The sequence below is a fragment of the Plecotus auritus genome (assembly GCF_963455305.1).
Source record: "Plecotus auritus genome assembly, chromosome: 1".
NCBI lineage: Eukaryota > Metazoa > Chordata > Mammalia > Chiroptera > Vespertilionidae > Plecotus > Plecotus auritus.
The window spans coordinates 46,428,131-46,446,718 of NC_137770.1; the positions used below are offsets into that span (position 1 = coordinate 46,428,131).

The window sequence follows — 18,588 nt, forward strand, 5'->3', positions numbered from 1 at the left end:
CAAGTTTAACACTGATTAGAGCTCCAGTCCAATTAACTGTGTATTTTCTTGAGTTGTCATAATCACACATTTAGCTGTAAAGAGAAAACCAGGAAAAAAAATATGAGTTATCGTATGTAACAAAAGAATTCTCATTTATATACTGGTTCAGATTTCTTTTTGCACTTGGTGCTCGAGGGTAAGGGAAATGAACAGTTTTCTTATGTGAAATAGATTGAAAAGACAGATTAATCAGTGGGCAAATAATCTGATTCCAAAACATACCATCTCCAACTGGACCTGCCCGAACGTGGTTCCTGTATCGCCGTCCAGGTGTTAAACCACATATTGCCTTATCTACTGGTCTTGATACTTCAACTTCCTGGGTCACTTCTGCAAATCTCATGACTTGCTAAGACACAAAACAAATGGGAGTTTTTTTGTTTGTTTATTGTTCTTGTTTTTACAAATAAACCTATCCCAAGTCCTGCCTTGGAAATTACTATGACACAATATTAAATTGGCCAACGGCTCATTTCTGTAACTGATGGTTCTGCACCAATTTTTTAAATGTTCAAAATGTCATTCTTCACAGACAGTTGTTAGTTGTTTTCTCTGTAGAAACCCGAGACTGTATAGGATAAATACATTAAAATTACCATGCTTTCTTCATAATCTTCAGCCTTTGGATTCACACACACGATCATGCGTACTTTTCCTTCCCCATCAAAGTAGTTCTTGAACAGATGGGTTAACTTTGAATCTCGATATGGAACCATCTATAAATACATTCAACTCCAAATAAACATGTAAGGCAAAAAAGGCACACAAATAAAACGATACACATGAAAGGCTGTTACTTACCTTATTAGTTCCATACATTTGGTTCTCTCTCAGGACTTCCATACATGTTCTTAGCGTCATTAGTGATTGGTTAATGTTACCTAACAGAAAAATATACACAAGACATCTTAAAAAAAAAAAAAAAACCAGTGTAGTCTGTTTGGCTATAAAATCCCTACTGCATATAACTATTAGATGGAATTAACAGATTTTAGTGGCTCAATTTAAAGAGCTGTCCATGCATGGTCTGGCAGTATTTTAATAGCAATTTCAGGAGAGGTTGAATACCAGCCTTCAGGGATTCATCAAAAGGACTCTCCAATGAATGCAACATTATACTTCCTGACCCATTTTCTTCCAAATCTTAAATTTCGTGAAATAGTATATTAGATGAGATGTTTAATGTCCTCATATAAAATACTATCTCTAAAGCATGGCCATTTCAGGCTACAGTTGGCTCCATCATCACTGAAATCTCTCCTACACCCAGAGGGGCTCCTGTTTCTAAGTCAAGTGTCTTAGGAGGACCCAGCTAATTCTTGTCCTCTCTACATCTAAACTTAAAAAGTATTTCTTAGGTAGCATACTTGTTACTTTTGACCACTCTTGTTTGGATTTCTGAACCAAGACAAGTCTGACAGATTAATCAAGCCTCCAATAGCACAGGAGAACTCACCTGCATAAACCCCAAAAGTACGTAAGAATTTGTTTATTTTGGAACTCTGATTAAGGTTGATTAACTCAATCATGTTTTCATTCTTGGCCACCCTCTCAAAACACATGGTTCATCTGTACCCTCATAATATTCCATGATTCATGATTTATCTTCTTTGACCCCCAACTCCCAATGTCCTTTCTTCTACCACTGTGCTCTCAGGAACCCATATTGTTAACAGATTTCCCTAAATCCTCAAAGCTCTCACAGAATGATCCATTCATTTCTTTCCCTAATGGCAGGTGTCCATATTGTCCATGCATAGACTTCAGGGAGTCTGCATACTCGATGGGAAAGAAATTACTTCTTTATTTTTACAGCACTTACAGTTATTGCTAATCTCAAGATATTTATATTCATTACTACTTTGAAAGTATGTAGTTACTAGACCTGCTGGTGGGTTTTTATTTAAAGCGGCACATAAATTACTGTATGACAAATGTTTTAAGAATACTTTAAAAAAAGTATTTCAACCTAATTGGTTTCCTTTATAATCCTATGTATTTTATGTCATATATTAAAAAATATTCTGGAAAATGTCCACAGGCTTTACCCTGTACTCATGGCACAAAGCCCTGAAACCTTACCCTTATTTTCCCGTAATGGTAGTGTTTCCCCCTGCAGCACTTTTTGAGTAAAAGCTGCTTGTTTTCTGAAGCCTGACATTTATAAGGATGGTGAACAGAGGGAGGCCAGCAACGTTTTCCTAATTCCTTGCTATTGCCTTGTAATATTCCTCTTACATGCCAGCTCCTGGGTCATTTCAGTGTTTATGAGGAGAATCACTCTCACATGCAGTCAGAGGGCCCTGTCCTCAACTCCAGTAAATCTTTATCTCCTTACCAATAATGTAGCCAAACAACCACACCATCTTTGGGAACCTGAGGCTGTCATATGCCCCAACCACAATCTTCTTTTCTTCTAGTTCCCACTCCCTAAACTTGTGTTCCTCATCCATATTAACAATGATAGTCGTTTCTGTTTCTTCCCCCTAAGCATCTGAACCCTCAGGTTTAAAAAAACAAACAAACAAAAAACAACAACTAAAAACAAAATACAAACAAACCCCTCAGGTTTCTAGTTGTTCCCAATCCAACTACATCTCTTTCCACATCAGGTTAATCCTTCTTCTAATCTGAATTCCAGATTCCTGATCTTCTTATACAGTAGTCCCCTCATATCCACAAGGGATACGTATCAAGACCCCCAGTGGATGCCTTATACCATGGATAGTACCAAACCCTATATATATACTATGTTTCTCTCTACACATACATATCTATAATAAAGTTTCATTTATAAATAAGGAGAAACCAGGATGGCGGCATAGGTAAACACCTGAAATTGCTGCCTCGCACAACCACTTCAAAACTACAACTAAAAGACAAAACGGACATTATCCAGAACCACAGAAAGGCTGGCTGAGTAGAAATTCTACAACTAGAAGGAAAGAGAAAAGCACACTGAGACTCAGAGGAGGTGCGGAAGTAAATTGCAGAGATATGGAGGCATGTGCGTGGAGAGGGCTGGCAACTGAGGATGCGGGTTGTCTTTTTCAATCAGGAGGGAGACACAAGATCCCGACTGCTCTGAACTCCAGTTCCGGGCGAGACTCTGGGGACCCAGACTCATACAGGGAGAAACTGGACTGTCTGGCATTGGGCAGAACTCGAGGGTGGCTTTCTATCAGAGGTGCTTGCAGCAATTACCAAGGGACACTGAGACCCTGGGGCCTCTTAGGGCAGGGCTGAGGATTAGCCATAGCTGTTTGCTCTGCCCTGTTAATTCACTGAGACCCTGCCCCACCCAAGCTGTGCACAGAGGCTTTTGCATATGAATGGCCTGGCCCTTTGCAATCTAAAATTACCTAACAAACTGCAGCTGGGTCAGAGAGACCCAGAACATCCAAAAGAAGGCCCAAGGCCCCACAGCAGCTTGCACTGCTTCACAGCTGGGCCTCATCTGGGCACCTCCAAACCCCAGACAAAGAAGAGGAATCTGCAGATCTCTGTAGCTCCTGCTGGGTGGCCTCAAGCAGAGGCTAAATTAGCACTTCTTTAGAGACCCAAGAGCCAGTGTACCCAGTGGTCAGAGTGGGACCATCTGGATTACAACTCCTCAGATCCATAAGGGACACACTCAGGGGGCAGACTCAGTGAGCACCAAAGCCCCACTGAAGAAAGTCTTGCCCCATAAGGGTGTCTCCAGGACAGAAGTTCTCCCAGTGTAGACACAGCTGATCCTCACAGCCAATTGGCCTGGAGGTCAATTCCTCCCAGTGATGCCAACAGCAATCAAGGCTTATCTACAACAAGACTGTGCACACAGCCTACAAAGGGGTGCACCAAGAGTGTCCATCTCAGGTAACTGGGAGGCTGAGCCACTGGGCCCTATAGACACCTAGCACACAAAGCCACTCCAGCAACTCAGAGAAGCGGCCAAAATGTGGAGACAAAGAAACAGGTCACAAATGACAGAAATGGAGGAAAGCAAACTACTGGATATAGAGTTCAAAACCACGGTTATAAGGTTTTTCAAGAATTTTCTAGAAACCGCCAATAAATTTAGTGAGACCCTCGAGGATATGAAAAAGGACCAACTAGAAATTAAGCATACACTGACTGAAATAAAGAATAATATACGAAAAGATCCAACAGCAGACTAGAGGATCACAAGAATCAAGTCAAAGATTTGAAATACAAAGAAGCAAAAAACACACAACTGGAAAAGCAAAAAGAAAAAAGAATCCAAAAATATGAAGGTAGTGTAAGGAGCCTCTGGGACAACTTCAAGCGTACCAACATCTGAATTATGGGGGTGCCAGAAGAAGAGAGAGAGCAAGATACTGAAAACCTACTGGAAGAAATAATGACTGAAAACTTCCCCCACCTGGTGAAAGAAATAGACTTACAAGTCCAGGAAGCGCATAGAACCCCAAACAAAAGGAATCCAAAGAGGACCACACCAAGACACATCATAATTAAAATGCCAAGAGCAAAACACAAAGAGAGAATATTAAAAGCAGCAAGAGAAAAACAGTTAGTTACCTACAAGGGAGCACCCATACGATTGTCTGCTGATTTCTCAACAGAAACTATGCAGGCCAGACAGGAGTGGCAAGAAATATTCAAAGTGATGAATAGCAAGAACCTACAACCAAAAGATTATTCTACCCAGCAAAGCTATCATTCAGAATTGAAGGTCAGATAAAGAGCTTCACAGATAAGAAAAAGCTAAAGGAGTTCATCACCACCAAACCAGTATTATATGAAATGCTGAAAGGTATTCTTTAAGAAGAGGAAGAAGAAGAAAAAGGTAAAGATAAAAATTATGAACAACAAATACATATCTATCAACAAGTGAATCTAAAAATCAAGTGAACAAAAAATCTGATGAACAGAATAAACTGGTGAATATAATAGAATCAGGGGCACAGAAAGTGAGTGGACTGACAATTCTTGGGGGGAAAGGGGTGTGGGAGGTGCGGGAAGAGACTGGACAAAAATCGTACACCTATGGATGAGGACAGTGGGGGGGGGGGTAAGGGCAGAGGGTGGGGTGGGAACCGGGTGGAGGGGAGCTATGGGAGGAAAAAAAGAGGAACAACTGTAATAATCTGAACAATAAAGATTTATTAAAAAAATTTATAAATTAGGCACAGTAGGGGATTAGCAACAATAACTAATAAAAATGTACTATAATAAAAGCTATGTAAATGTGACATTGTTAAATAAAGTAAGGATTTCTTGAATACAAGCACTGTGATACCAGGACAGTCTATCACTGAGATGGCTACTAAGTGACTAACAGGTGAATAGCATATACAACATGGACAGGTCCCAGGCAGGACAGTGCAAGATTTCACAATGCTACTCAGTGGAAAAGTATAAGTTATGAACTATTTCTAGAATTTTCCATTTAATATTTCAGACTGCAGCTGACTTGGGGTAACTGAATCCAGGGAAACCAGTCCCACAGATAAGAGGACTACTGTATACACATATATAATGTGTATTTTTTTAGTTATTTCATAATCCCTTAAATCACCTTCTTTGTCCTTCATAGTCTCCTTATTTATTATTATTTAATATATTTTTATTGATTTCAGAGAGGAAAAGGAGAAAGAGAGAGAGATAGAAACAGCAATGACGAGAAAATCATTGACTGGCTGCCTCCTGCATGTCCCCAACTGGGGATTGAGCTCTCAACCTGGGCATGTGCACTGGCCGGGAATTGAGCTGTGACCTCTTAGTCGACACTCAACCACTGAGCCATGGTGGCCAGGCTCCATAGGCTCTTTAAATTAATCATCAGGGGCTTATTCAAGGCTCTGCCCTCAGCTTGTTCCTATCTGTTCCCCACGAATAATCTTATCTCCCCCACTGCTTCTATCATTTCTGTTGGCAAAACCTAAACCTGTCAGTCTCAAGTCAAATCTCTCTCCTTCCAAATCTATGTGCCTCTGCATCCAATTACTAGGCATTTCCACTTGGAAAATTTGAACATACCCAACACAAAATTCATGAACTGCCCATACCTGCATCTCAAACTGCTCCTAACCAAGCTCCTCTCCTCCTGTTCCTCACTCTCCACATGCAGGTGGACCTACTTCCTAACTAGCTCTTGGTTTTTGTTTGACTTTTGCCTCCAGGTCATATGATTGCTTATCTGATTTACAGTAAAAGGCTCCTAACTGCTTTTCATCTCTAGGTTTGCCCCTGGTAAATTAATTCTCTTCACTGGGAAAACGATCTTTCTAAAAAACTAATCCTTCATTGGCTTTATGGTGAGGCTGTATAATGGTAGAAAGACACATTTTGAGAGTACAACCAACTTGGGTTTGAACCCAGGCTCTAACCTTGTGAAAATTACTTCTTCTAACCTCAACTGAAAAATGGCTGATACAATTCTGAAAAGTCAAGAATCAATAAATCAAGCCCTTGCATAGTAGATACTATAAAACACAACAGTCCCTTAATAACTGGTAGCTACCATTATTCCCTCAGGATAAAATTCAGATTTTTTAATATGACAGACAAGGTCTCATGACCTTGCTCTGCCTGCTTGCTCTCCTGCCCCTTTGTCAGTTTACCACCCACACTCTCCACTTCCGCTGCCTTGACCCTGCATGTTCTCTCAGGACTGGTCTGTTTACAGTGGCTGCCTCCTCTGTCAGGGATGATGCCTTTAATCCTGTCCTTCTTACAGAGATCACTCCTCAACTTAAGTGTCAACTCCATGAATTCTTCCTCCAATGCCCCCTCTCCCACCTCAGATTGGATGAGGCAGCTCTACTCTGTACTCCCACAGCAACTTGTGCTCATTTCCATTACATTTACTGAAATGGTCTCCTTATCTGCCTATCTCTTGTAATAGGCTGGGCTCTCTAGGGCAGGGCTCAATCCCATATATCTGTGTTAATTCCTGGCACACAGTAGGTACTCCATAAATGTTATTAACATAAAACATAACTTGAACGGCTACACAAAATGAAAGACTAAAATAAAAGTAAAACACCCAAAGAATTCCTTTTAATTGGCTTTAGTGTTCGAAGATTTTCCCCCCCTCCAGAAGCCAATTTTTACGAATATGAATGCTGGAGTAACTGTTAAATTACTTCGCTTTAAGGACCCAGGTACTGGCAATACCAGCAATAGGTATAACAGATCCTTTCAATATGAATATAACTTGTATTTACTTCAGTCACTTTTCCATACTTTTAAACAAATCAGTGTAATGTAACAGATTGATACTAAATCAGTGTAACTAAAGCAACAGCACTAACCATTAAATTTAGCCTCTAAGTTATGAAATTGAAGACAATTATGCCTAAATCTCCTATCAATAAGCAGATGATAAATTGGCATTGCAAGTTTTTAAAAGGTGTAGCAATAGATAAGTATATGTTTTTACTCACCAGCTTCACGTAATCTGTTCCCTTCTGCTTTTGTCCGGTTAGTTCTTTCACTTCCAGCAAGATCCACCAATGACAACTGGCTTATAGCGATTTGTTCTTTTTCCTGAAGAGATCATCATAATGCCAATAACATAACATGAGCTATAAGTGGTTTACAATGTTCTTTAAACATATTTAAATTAACAAATTATTATGAATACTAGAGGCCTGGTGCACGACATTCGTGCACTGGAGGGGGGGTTGTCCCTCAGCCTGGCCTGTGCTCTCTGGGACCCCTCGGGGGATGTCTGCGCGCCTAAATTGGTAGTTGGACATCCCCTGAGGGGTACTTAGCACTGACGCAGAGGTGGGAGAGGCTCCCCCACCACCTCTGCGCTTGCCAGCTGTGAGCCCGGCTTCTGGCTGAGTGGCAATCCCCCTGTGGGAGCACAGTGACCACCAGGGGGCAGCTCCTGCGTTGAGTGTCTGGCCCCTGCTGGTCAGTGCACATCATAGCAACCGGTCGTTCTGCAGTTAGGTCGATTTGCATATTAGGGTTTTATTTTATAGGATAATATTTGCACAATATAAAATGTACTGGTAGGGGCAAAGGACACAAGTTTTGGGGGAAAAGTTTCCTAAAAGCATACGATAAATATACTCATGACATTAATGATTACTTGCCCATTGTCTGGTCTTCTACATTATGCTGTAAGCTCCATGAAAGCAGGGACTCTGCCTTGTAATGACTTTATCTCCAGAATCTTACACAGTGCCTAGCTCTCAGCAAGAGCTCAATAAATATATGCTAAATAGTGAGTCTAGAACAGGGCTAGCCTAAAATTTTTTATAATCAGATATTTAATAACTTTGTGATCTAATAATTTCATAATATGCTAATAATTTTTATATAAGAAATGAAAGTCGAGGTACATAACTGACATTGTAATGTTAGATGTGATTCAAAGAAAATCAAGTTTCTATGGAAACTTGATTTATAACCATTTTCTAGCTAACATTTATCAAGTGTTGACTACAAGTCAAACACGGGGTTAAGAACTTTATATGTACTACCTCCTTTAATCCTCTCAACAATATGAGGAGTTTATTACTATAAGGTCAAATAGCCAGGACATTAAAAGGAAATAAAAATTCGAATCCTGGTGGTCTTTAATACCATGCTGTAACATTTCTTCCTGCCATCTGGAAACTTTTGTGATACCACAAGTTCATAATGCATTTTTAATAGAATTACACCTTAATAGCTTAAAGTTATTAAATAATTTATATTTGGGCTCAAGTGTGGTTACTAATTGATGTAAGCCTTGTAGCGTGACAGTCCCTGCAATAAACAGTGACCAACAGATCAGCCAAGAGAAGAACCTTTTAGAATTAGGTATCTCCTGAACTAATCCTACCCTGGAAAGTTAATTGCTGACAGTTTAAAACCATTAACTGAATTTCCACATAGAAAATGAGTCTTTAAAGGTAAAACAATGGATCACAAATTCTTACTTATAAATATTTGTAAACCTTTTTCATAGCAAAAATTCAGGTTTTGAAATTAGCCAGTTTCCAAAATCTACACATCTAACAGAATAATTAAAACCAACACCTACATATATTATCAACCCTAGAGGAGCGATTTTCAACCTTTTTCATCTTATGGCACACATAAACTTACTAAAATTCTGTGGAAAACCACAAAATATATTCTTTGCCTATCTGCCAAAAAAGTATAATTTTGATTCATTCACACTGGATGGCTATTAACTAAATGGTCAGGTGTTGCTTGTTCTAAAAATTCTTGCGGGGAGAACCAACCAATGAAAAACAATTGAAAGCCATCTTGATGGTCTTGACACTAATTTTTATGACATAAATTTATAAACTGATTTTCTAATTTAAAAGTTAAAGACCTAGATATTAAATGTGTATTTAACTTGATGTTTTTATCAGCATAAAGAAGATCATTTAATAGTTATTAAAAACAGTTGCCAGAGATAATCTGCATGGAGGAAAAAAACTTGCAAATGGCTAAGTTGGAAACATTATTTTTAATATTTAAGAGATATTCAGAATGCTCACAATGAAAAATGCAACTTTTAAAAAACATTTTATTGATTTTTAGAGAGAGAAACAGAGGAAGGGGAGGGGAAGAAGGGAGGAAGGAAAGGAGAGAGAAACATCATTTGGCTGTTCCATCCATTATACATTCATTGGTTGATTCTTGCATGTGCCCTAACCGGGATCGAACCCACAACCTTGGTGTACAGCAGGGGTGGGGAACATCTGCCCCATGGGCCATACAAGACCTGCTAAATCATTTGGTCTGTCCTTGCTAAGGCATTAGGGATGAGTTAATTATGTGTTTGATCAAATATAGCAGGCTAATTTTTAAGTTGATAATTTTGTGTGGCTGAAGAATGTTATAAACATCCACAAAGGCCCTTGGCAAAAAAAAGGTTCCCTGCCTCTGGTGTATAGGAATGATGCTCTAACCAACTGGGCTACCTGGCAAGGGCTCAACTTTTTTAAGTATAAGAAACCACCCTGAGTAGCATCTAGATTTGTAATGAAGAATGATACAGTTTGGATTAAGTATCTTGGGCTGGATTACACAGTGCTTTGTACTGGATCTGCCAAAGCATCTATCCAGCTTGGTATCCTGTGCAAGTTTGTTTCTTTCTGGGCAAACATATATAAAAACTCAGATGGTCTCTTCTGTACTGAAAGCATTTTATGTTTTCTAGTTAAAAATTAATATTTTCTTATAGACATTGTGCAATAAAGCTGAATCAGGATGTGTGATTTCTGCAAATGCTTTAACAGCTGGTAAAATTAAAAAAAATAATATATGTACTGGTAAAAATAAGTTTTGTTATATTTTAATACGCTAAAAAAAAGATTTCTGTGGCACATCGGTGGAAAATCTTTGTTCTAGAGCAATCTTCATTGCAACAAAACCTCCCTGATTTAATTCTATTTCCAAAAATTAAGGATTCAATTAAAATATCTTACACACTACAACTTACCTGTAAGACATTGTCTCCATCTGCATCCAGTGGGGCTTGAACTAATTTAATATTGAATACACTATGGGAACGGCTGGACTCACGATTCAAATGTGTGTTAGCAATACGTCTCTTTTTCTGGCCTATAATAACAGGGAAAAAAATCATTGCTCAAATCTGAACTCAGCCATTTCATTATATATGGTTTATTTCTTCTTTCTTTTTAAATTGATTTTCAGAGAGAGAGCAAAGGAGAGGGAGAAAAAACAGTGATCAGCTGCCTCCTGCATGTCCCTACTGGGGATAGAGCCCACAATCATGTGCCCTGACCAGGAATTGAACTGGCAACCTTTCGGTGCACAGGGAATGATGCTCAACCAACTGAGCCACACTGGCTAGGGCTATACACGCTTTCTACTAAACCCAAAAGTACTGCTGGTCAAATATATTTATCATTTTATAGTTTTCTAATTTTAAGTCTAACCTTTCCAGAAAACTTCAAAAGCCTCTTCAGTAGATTTTACTTCTACTTCTGTACATCCTGCGACATACATATTATGATTCTTGTCTTCACGAAGCAATTTAGATTGTAGAGGCCTATGGGAAAGAAAAAATATACAAGTTTGCTAAATTGTGAGTTATTGAGTTATTAATAAATTGAGTTATCTAAAATGCCAGACAACATGACATCAATTGTTATAATGGGAATAAGCCTAAGCAAGAACCCAGAAAAATATTAAACAGTTAACTTTAAAGATATATAAGTCAAGATTAGTTATAAAAACCTATTTTGTTTTAAAAGTTTTGCTCTAATTTGTTCTAACAAAGTACATGATATAACACTTACTAAACAATTAGAGATCACAGTAGTATTATAGAAACATTACATGCACAAGTTAAGCATCAAAATTTAGTATATTCCTAAATTTAAAAGATCAATGGATAGAGCTGATTCTGACCTCAGGGTCAGCAAAAAAAAAACAACAAAAACAAACAAAAAAACCCCCCCAAAAAACAAATTCAGAGAGAGTTTGGTATATACCAGGAGTGGCAATCCAAAGTGGCTGGTCAAGTTTTAGTCTGTATGATAAGATAAAATGGGAAAAGGCACTGCTTGTTTGGTCTCAGTCTTGGGAGTGGTGGAGATAAAAACATTTATCAGCTACCATCACCCACTAAATGGCGGATTTTTTTCAGGAAGCAAGGAGGGGCTCATTGGTAGCAGATACCACAGTGCCAATGAAAAACCACCTACATACAAATAGTCCACAGATGCCAAACACTAGTATATATCTGCACCCTTCTCCTTATTAAAAAAAAAAAAAGTCAACACAATCACATACACAAAGTCTGTGTTCCTCATGGGTGTGTTGTAACCGTTCCACCTACCAAAGGAATAAGGTATAAGTTACTGTTTTTACAGCAGCCATCTCACAGTAACATGTTCAGCCCACAGTATGTGACAGTCACAATGAGTTGTATCTTAAAAATCCTCCAATGCAGTATTTCTTCATTGTATTAAAAACACACACATACTAAACATTAATCAGTTCAAAAAAGCAGGTAATATACCACCTTAACAAATTAAAACTGAACTCAGTGCCAAATAAGCACTTCGTGAGTTTATTCAAGGAGTTATAAGAAAGATTACAAGGAAGGCACACAAGTCATATTTGTCAGTCCTTTTGTGTAACGAAATAAAATCAAGATAATAGGCTCCTATGAAAATAATCTCATTTAGGACAAACAAAAACTTGGCACATGCAAACATGAAACTGTTAGCAGTGAATAACATCACAAAAGTTTAGGAAAATGGGTATGCAGAACCGACACTTTGTTGTTGCTTTTTTAATTAATGTATTTTTATTGATTTTAGAGAGGAAAGGAGAGGGAGAGAGAGATAGAAACATCAGTGATGAGTGAGAATCACTGACTGGCTGCCTCCTGCACACTCCCTACTGGGGATTGAGCCTGCAACCTGGGCATGTGGCCTTGGCGGGAATCGAACCTGAGACCCTTCAGTCCACAGTCTGACACTCTATCTCCTGAGCCAAACTGGCTAGGGCCAGAACTGACACTTTGAAACAAATGGGAAACTAATTAGTCTATACACTGTTTAATGTAAGTAAAAGTGGTTATACTGACACGTGTTCTCAGTCTAATGGTTTTCTAAATACAACTCTTTCTCCAATAATGTTGGATTAGACATACATACAAAGTTAAATATATGACACAGGTCTTCATATTATTAATGTTCTGAAAGGCCATAATGAAGAGGGCATCTATATATATCTATATATATAAAAGGCTAATATGTAAAGTGTCCCCTTGGGAGTTTGACCGGGAGTTCGATTACTCGCTATGATCTGCGCTGACCACCAGGGGGTGGCGCAGAATGAAGGAAGGATCCGGCCGACAGCAAGGGAAGGGAGGCCCCAGCAGGCAGCCGGAAGACACCAATTGGCCCTGATTGCAGGCCAGGCCTAGAGACCCTACCCATGCATGAATTTCATGTACCAGGCCTCTAGTTGAAGTTAAGCATTTAGCTTAGGAACAAAACCATCAACTCAAAAACAAGGTATTAATATTAGACATGGGATTCCAGAGTTAGCTCTGGCATAAATGCAGATTCATTGTTTGTAATGTCAGGTTGTAACTGGTCTTCATTCTCAGCAGGGCAAGACTTAAGGACAGGGAGTGGTCTTTTAACTCTGGCAGAATGACAATAGAGATGTCATTTCACATTAATCAATGAGGGAAGGTCTGTGAATATTAGTTGTATAGACAACAGCTTTAGGCTCCATTCTGTAGAGATCACCAAAACAAATGGTTAAAATGGTTACAAACTCCCAACACTCAGTGTCAAGTTTTTGAAAGGTAGCCTCAGGGCACATCAATAGTGACACTTCCTTATCCAATAAAGGTCCTTAAAATATAGTTTAGGGACAAGAGTTTTCAAAAATAATGTCAGGACTCCTCCTTAGATGCTTTAATCCACTAGGTCCCCAGCACATCTATATACCTAGATAATAAAATGAATCATCAAGCACCAGGTGCATGATACACAGTCATATTTCATTTTGAAAACAAAAATAAGCATCACCCCTATTTAAGGCTCACTGAGGTGAGTGACTGCCCCAAGATTAAGCAGCTAAGTAAGGACTACCTTCATTACTTACTTAGGTTTTATGGGATCAAACGGCACCTCTTCCAGTAGATCATATATGTAATTATTATATATTTCAATATAAGACACAAATACGCCATAGACACTATCCTCATCAACTTCTGCTTTGCAAAATTCTTGTACATTTATCATATCTGCGAACTCTGGATCTACTTGTCGTCTGAAAAAGGGGAAAAAGCCAGAAAGTCTGATTTTCTACATTGTGAATATCAAAAGTAAATGATCCCAAGAGGAAGCTAAAAGATAGAGCACAAATGTCCTGCCTTACAAGTGGAAATGCACAAAGAACTTTATTCACTCACAATCAGCCAACAATACTCCCATGTCTTCCCAGATAAACAGCACAGGCTTTTACATCCTCTTCCACCCACAGTGCCAACTTCTCTAAGCAGTGATTCAAGGGCAGTGTGTTCATAAAGAAAGAGAACATCTGAGCAAATAAAGTTAAGAACATTCCTCATCTTTGATCTCACTAATGTCAACTTGTCAGGCCATCTCTATTTCATGTGCATCAATTCCCTGTGCCTGAGGAAACCATCAGACAGTGTTCCCTTCAGGCCAGCATTGTAGACAAATGCAATTACTTACTTGCTAGAAGGGGTCTTTGGGTTGAGTATGGCCTCTCTTTTCTGCCGTTCTAATAAGGCATCAACTTCACACTGTATATCCATGCTATTCCTATCATTAGATTTAAAAACCTAAAATGGGGACAAAAGTCAAACCATGATTTTGAGAATTTGACTTAAATTGTAAGAAACATATTTGAGAACTGAGAAGTTTATTTAAACACCAGAGGCCCAATTGGCGGATCAAGGCTGGGCCTGTCCGGAGGAGGAGACGGCGGGAAGTTGGCTGGCTGGCCTGCCCCGCCCTGATCAAGGCCCGATCAGGGCAGGGCCAACTGGGAAGAGGGGTCGTGGGCAATTGGTTGGCGGGCCCCACCCCCAATTGGTGTACAGCAGGCCAACTGGGGTGGGGGGCCAATTGGGGGTGGGATAGACCATGGGGAAAGGCTGTGGGCGGCCCCAAACATGGTGGAGGGGACTGATGGGGGGCCAGCAGCCTGAGGGAGGGGCCATGGGTGGTTGGCCAGCCGGCCCTGTCCCTAATGGGGGGGGGGGGGGGGAGGGCGGATCCAGGACAGGGCTGGCCAGGGGGAGGGGCTGTGGGCCAATCAGGGTGGTGGGGGCCCATCGGGTGGGGTCGGCTGAGGGGGAGGGGCTGCAGGGGGTTGGCCAGCCGCCCCACCCTTGATAGGGCTGGGAGAGGCCGATGAGGGGGTAGGCTGGCTGGGGGGAGGGGCTGCGGGAGGTAGGCCGGCCAGCCCCACCCCCTGATCTGGCCAGTTTGCTGGCCACAGTGGGCATCATAGTGACTGGTTGTTCTGGTCATTACAGCGTTCTAGTCGCTGGCTTTTTATATATATACTAGAGGCCCAGTGCATGAAATTCGTCTTTATGCTTTTCTAAAACACACTTTGCCTAAATGAGCATGTGTGCTATTATTGCCCAGTGCACGAAATTCATTCACAGGTAGAGTCCCTAGCAGCTGCCAGTTGCCAGCTGCTGGCTGGGGCCTTCCTTCGTTCCATGCCGCCCCCTGGTGGTCAGCGCACATCATAGCGAGTGATCGTACTCCCAGTCAGTCGAACTCCCGAGGGGACACTTTGCATATTAGGCTTTAGGCTTTTACACACACACACACACACACACACACACACACACACACACACACTAGAAGGCCCGGTGAATGAAATTCGTGCACGGGGGGGAAGGGGGGGGTCCCCTCAGCCCAGCCTGTACCCTCTCCAATCTGGGACCCCTCGAGGGATGTCCAACTGCCCGTTTAGGCCCGATCCCAGTAGGATCGGGCCTAAACAGGCAGTCGGACATCCCTCTCACAATCCAGGACTGCTGGCTCCCAAATGCTCACCTGCCTGCCTACCTGATTGCCCCTAACCGCTTGTGCCTGCCAGCCTGATCACCCCCTAACCACACCCCTGCCAGACTGATTGATGCCTAACTGCTCCCCTGCCAGCCTGTTTGCCCCTAACTGCTCCCTGCCAGCCTGTTTGCCCCTAACTGCCCTCCCCTGAAGGCCTGGTCACCCCTAATTGCCCTCCCCTGCAGGCCTGGTCACCCCTAACTGCCCTCCCCTGCAGGCCTGGTCCCCCCCAACTGCCCTTCCCTGCAGGCCCGGGTCCCCCCCAACTGCCCTTCCCTGCAGGCCTGGTTGCCCCCAACTTCCTTCCTCTGCCGGCCTGGTCACCTCTAACTGCCCTCCCCTGCAGGCTTGATCGCCCCCAACTGCCCTCCCTTGCAGGCCTGGTCCCTCCCAACTGCCCTCCCCTGCTGGCCATCTTGTGTCCACATGGGGGCAGCCATCTTGTGTGTTGGAGTGATGGTCAATTTGCATATTACTTTTATTAGATAGAATAGAGGCCTGGTACACGGGTGGGGGCCAGCTGGTTTGCCCTGAAGGGTGTCCCGGATCAGGGTGGGGGTTCCCTTGGGGTATGGGGTGGCCTGGGCAAGGGGCCTGGGGTGTTTTGCAGGCCGGCCACACCCCCCCGCGACCCAAGCGGAGGCCCTGGGATATGGGATCTATTTATCTTCTATAATTGAAACTTTGTAGCCTTGAGTGGAGGCCTGGGCCCGCCAGGGTGTGCAGAAAGCTTGGCTTCCTCCATTGCCAGAGAAACCCAAGCCTCCTGCTCGCTCCATGGCTGTAGCCATCTTGGTTGGATTAATTTGCATACTCGCTCCTGACTGGCTGGTGGGCGTAGCTTGTGGGTGTAGCGGAATAATGGTTAATTTGCATATTACTCTTTTATTAGATAGGATAGATATTTAAGGTTTCAAATGTATCCAATAGTTCTCCCATAATGCTACTGTATACACCGGTATCTTGGTCCCTCTGTCAAGTGAAACTGTTACAACATAAAAGAATTATACTTACATATCTTTTAGCCTGAAATGACCCTACACTGTTGAAGATCATGTCCAGACAACGAGGAAGCAGCCCTCCTTCTCCTGGGGAACCAGTCATGGTGTGAGTCTTCCCACTCCCCGTCACACCATATGTGAAAAGGAGACCTGAAACAGAGCAAGTCACACTGGGCTATATCTCAAAAGTCCTCCACTTGTAGTATTCACTCATTGTATTAAAAAACACTTAAAATTAACCAGCTCAGCACCTGACCAGTGTGGCTCAGTGCTTGAGTGTCAACCCATAAACCAAGAGGTCACTGGTTAGATTCCTGATCAGGGCACATGCCCGATCCTCAGTAAGGGATGTGCATGAGGCAGCCAATCAGTGATGTTTCTCTTTCATTGATGTTTCTATCTTTCTATCCCTCCCCCTTCCTCTCGCTCTAAAAAAATAAAAATAACCAGCTCAAAAAAGCAGGTTTAACACCACCTACCAAATCTGAATTCAAGGCCAAACATAAATCAAATATACCAATATCAAAAAAGTTTTATCAGAGGGGGAGAAAAAGGAAAATCCAACAAAACTCCAAGAATCATACCATTTTTGCCATGAATGAGGTCATCTACCAAGGGATTAGCCACAACATCAAAGAGCTCCTTCTGGGTAGTATGAGTGCCAAATACTTGTTTAAATGAATACTGAGTCTGTGGAGAAGGAAAAAAATGAAAGTGCATAAATAAATTCCACTATATCTAGGTTAGTTATACATGTTTAAAGCTATTGAGATGTTTCTTTATGAACATTTAAGATCTAGATGCACAAAGAAAAAGTACAGATGGTTTTTAAACCTGGAATGCTGAAAAAAAAGTCCTGCCCTGGCTGGTGAGGCTCTGTTGACCAGCGTCATCCCATGCATTGAAAGGTTACCAGTTCAATTCCCAGTCAGGGCACATGCCCGTGGTTTTGGTCTCAATCCCTGGTAGGAGGCAGCCAATCAATGTTTCTCTCCCTTCCTCTTTCTCTAAAAATCAACAACAAAAATTTTTTAAAAAGTCATGAGCTACCTAATTATACCAATTATAAATGTTAAATATTTACATTTATAACTACTGAAGAGAATGTAGAAAAATTTAAACCCACTAATGCTTTACAGACTAAGGCTGACTTTGTTTTACTTTTATGACCAAGAAGATCAAAAGGTATTATAATAACTAAGTCACTATATGAAAATCCTCACATATTACCTCATTTTATCACTTTCTATTTTTTCTCATAGAGGTGTCATTTTAAATGGCATAGCAGCATAAAGCTAAGTATTTCAATGTACTTTTTTAAATCTATTTTTTATTGATTTTAGAAAGGAAGGAAGAGGGAGAGAGAAACATCGATGAGAGAGAATCATTGATTGGCTGCCTCCTGCAAGCCCCTCATTGGGGATCGAGCCCGCAACCCCACATGTGCCTTTGACTGGATTCGAACCTGGGACCCTTCAGTCCGCAGGTTGATGCTCTATCCACTGAGCCAAACCAGTTAAGGCTATACTGTTTTTATTTTAAAAACCAGCAGTGAAGTGTAAATATAAACTAACTTGAGTTTTTATATAAAACTAGAGGCCCGGTGCAAAAATTCGTGCATGGGGGGAGGGGGGTGTCCCTCAGCCCGGCCTGCACCCTCTTCAATCTGGGACCCCTCAAAGGATGTCCTACTGCTGGTTTACAGAGATCGGGCCTAAACCGGCAGTCGGACATCCCTCTCGCAATCCGGGCCTGCTGGCTCCTAACCGCTCACCTGTCTGCCTGCCTGCCTGATTGCCCCTAACCACTCTGCCTGCCGGCCTGCTCACCCCAAACTGCACTCCACTGCCAGCCTGCTCACCCCCAACTGCCCCCCGTGCCAGCATGCTCGCCTCCAACTGCCTCCCTGCTGGCCTGCTCACTCCAAACTGCCCCCCCCCCAACACTGTCCTGATCACCTCCAACTGACCACCACTGACGGGGTGAGGGACTGAGGGCTGTTTTCAGGC

The 18,588-nt window shown here is 41.7% G+C and overlaps 1 protein-coding gene across 1 annotated transcript in view; it reads right to left on the reverse strand.

Moving 5' to 3' along the window:
- KIF23 (kinesin family member 23) overlaps positions 1–18,588 on the reverse strand; it is a 53,752-nt gene that overhangs the window by 11,287 nt on the left and 23,877 nt on the right. Inside the window, exons 4-13 of the mRNA XM_080672683.1 lie at positions 17,164–17,269; positions 16,593–16,729; positions 14,223–14,332; positions 13,627–13,794; positions 10,932–11,044; positions 10,469–10,590; positions 7,455–7,557; positions 844–923; positions 639–758; positions 265–391 (exon numbers count right to left, since the gene is read on the reverse strand). Of these exons, the coding sequence (XP_080528809.1) occupies positions 265–391; positions 639–758; positions 844–923; positions 7,455–7,557; positions 10,469–10,590; positions 10,932–11,044; positions 13,627–13,794; positions 14,223–14,332; positions 16,593–16,729; positions 17,164–17,269 (1,186 nt within the window). The remainder of the gene's footprint in view (positions 1–264; positions 392–638; positions 759–843; positions 924–7,454; positions 7,558–10,468; positions 10,591–10,931; positions 11,045–13,626; positions 13,795–14,222; positions 14,333–16,592; positions 16,730–17,163; positions 17,270–18,588) is intronic.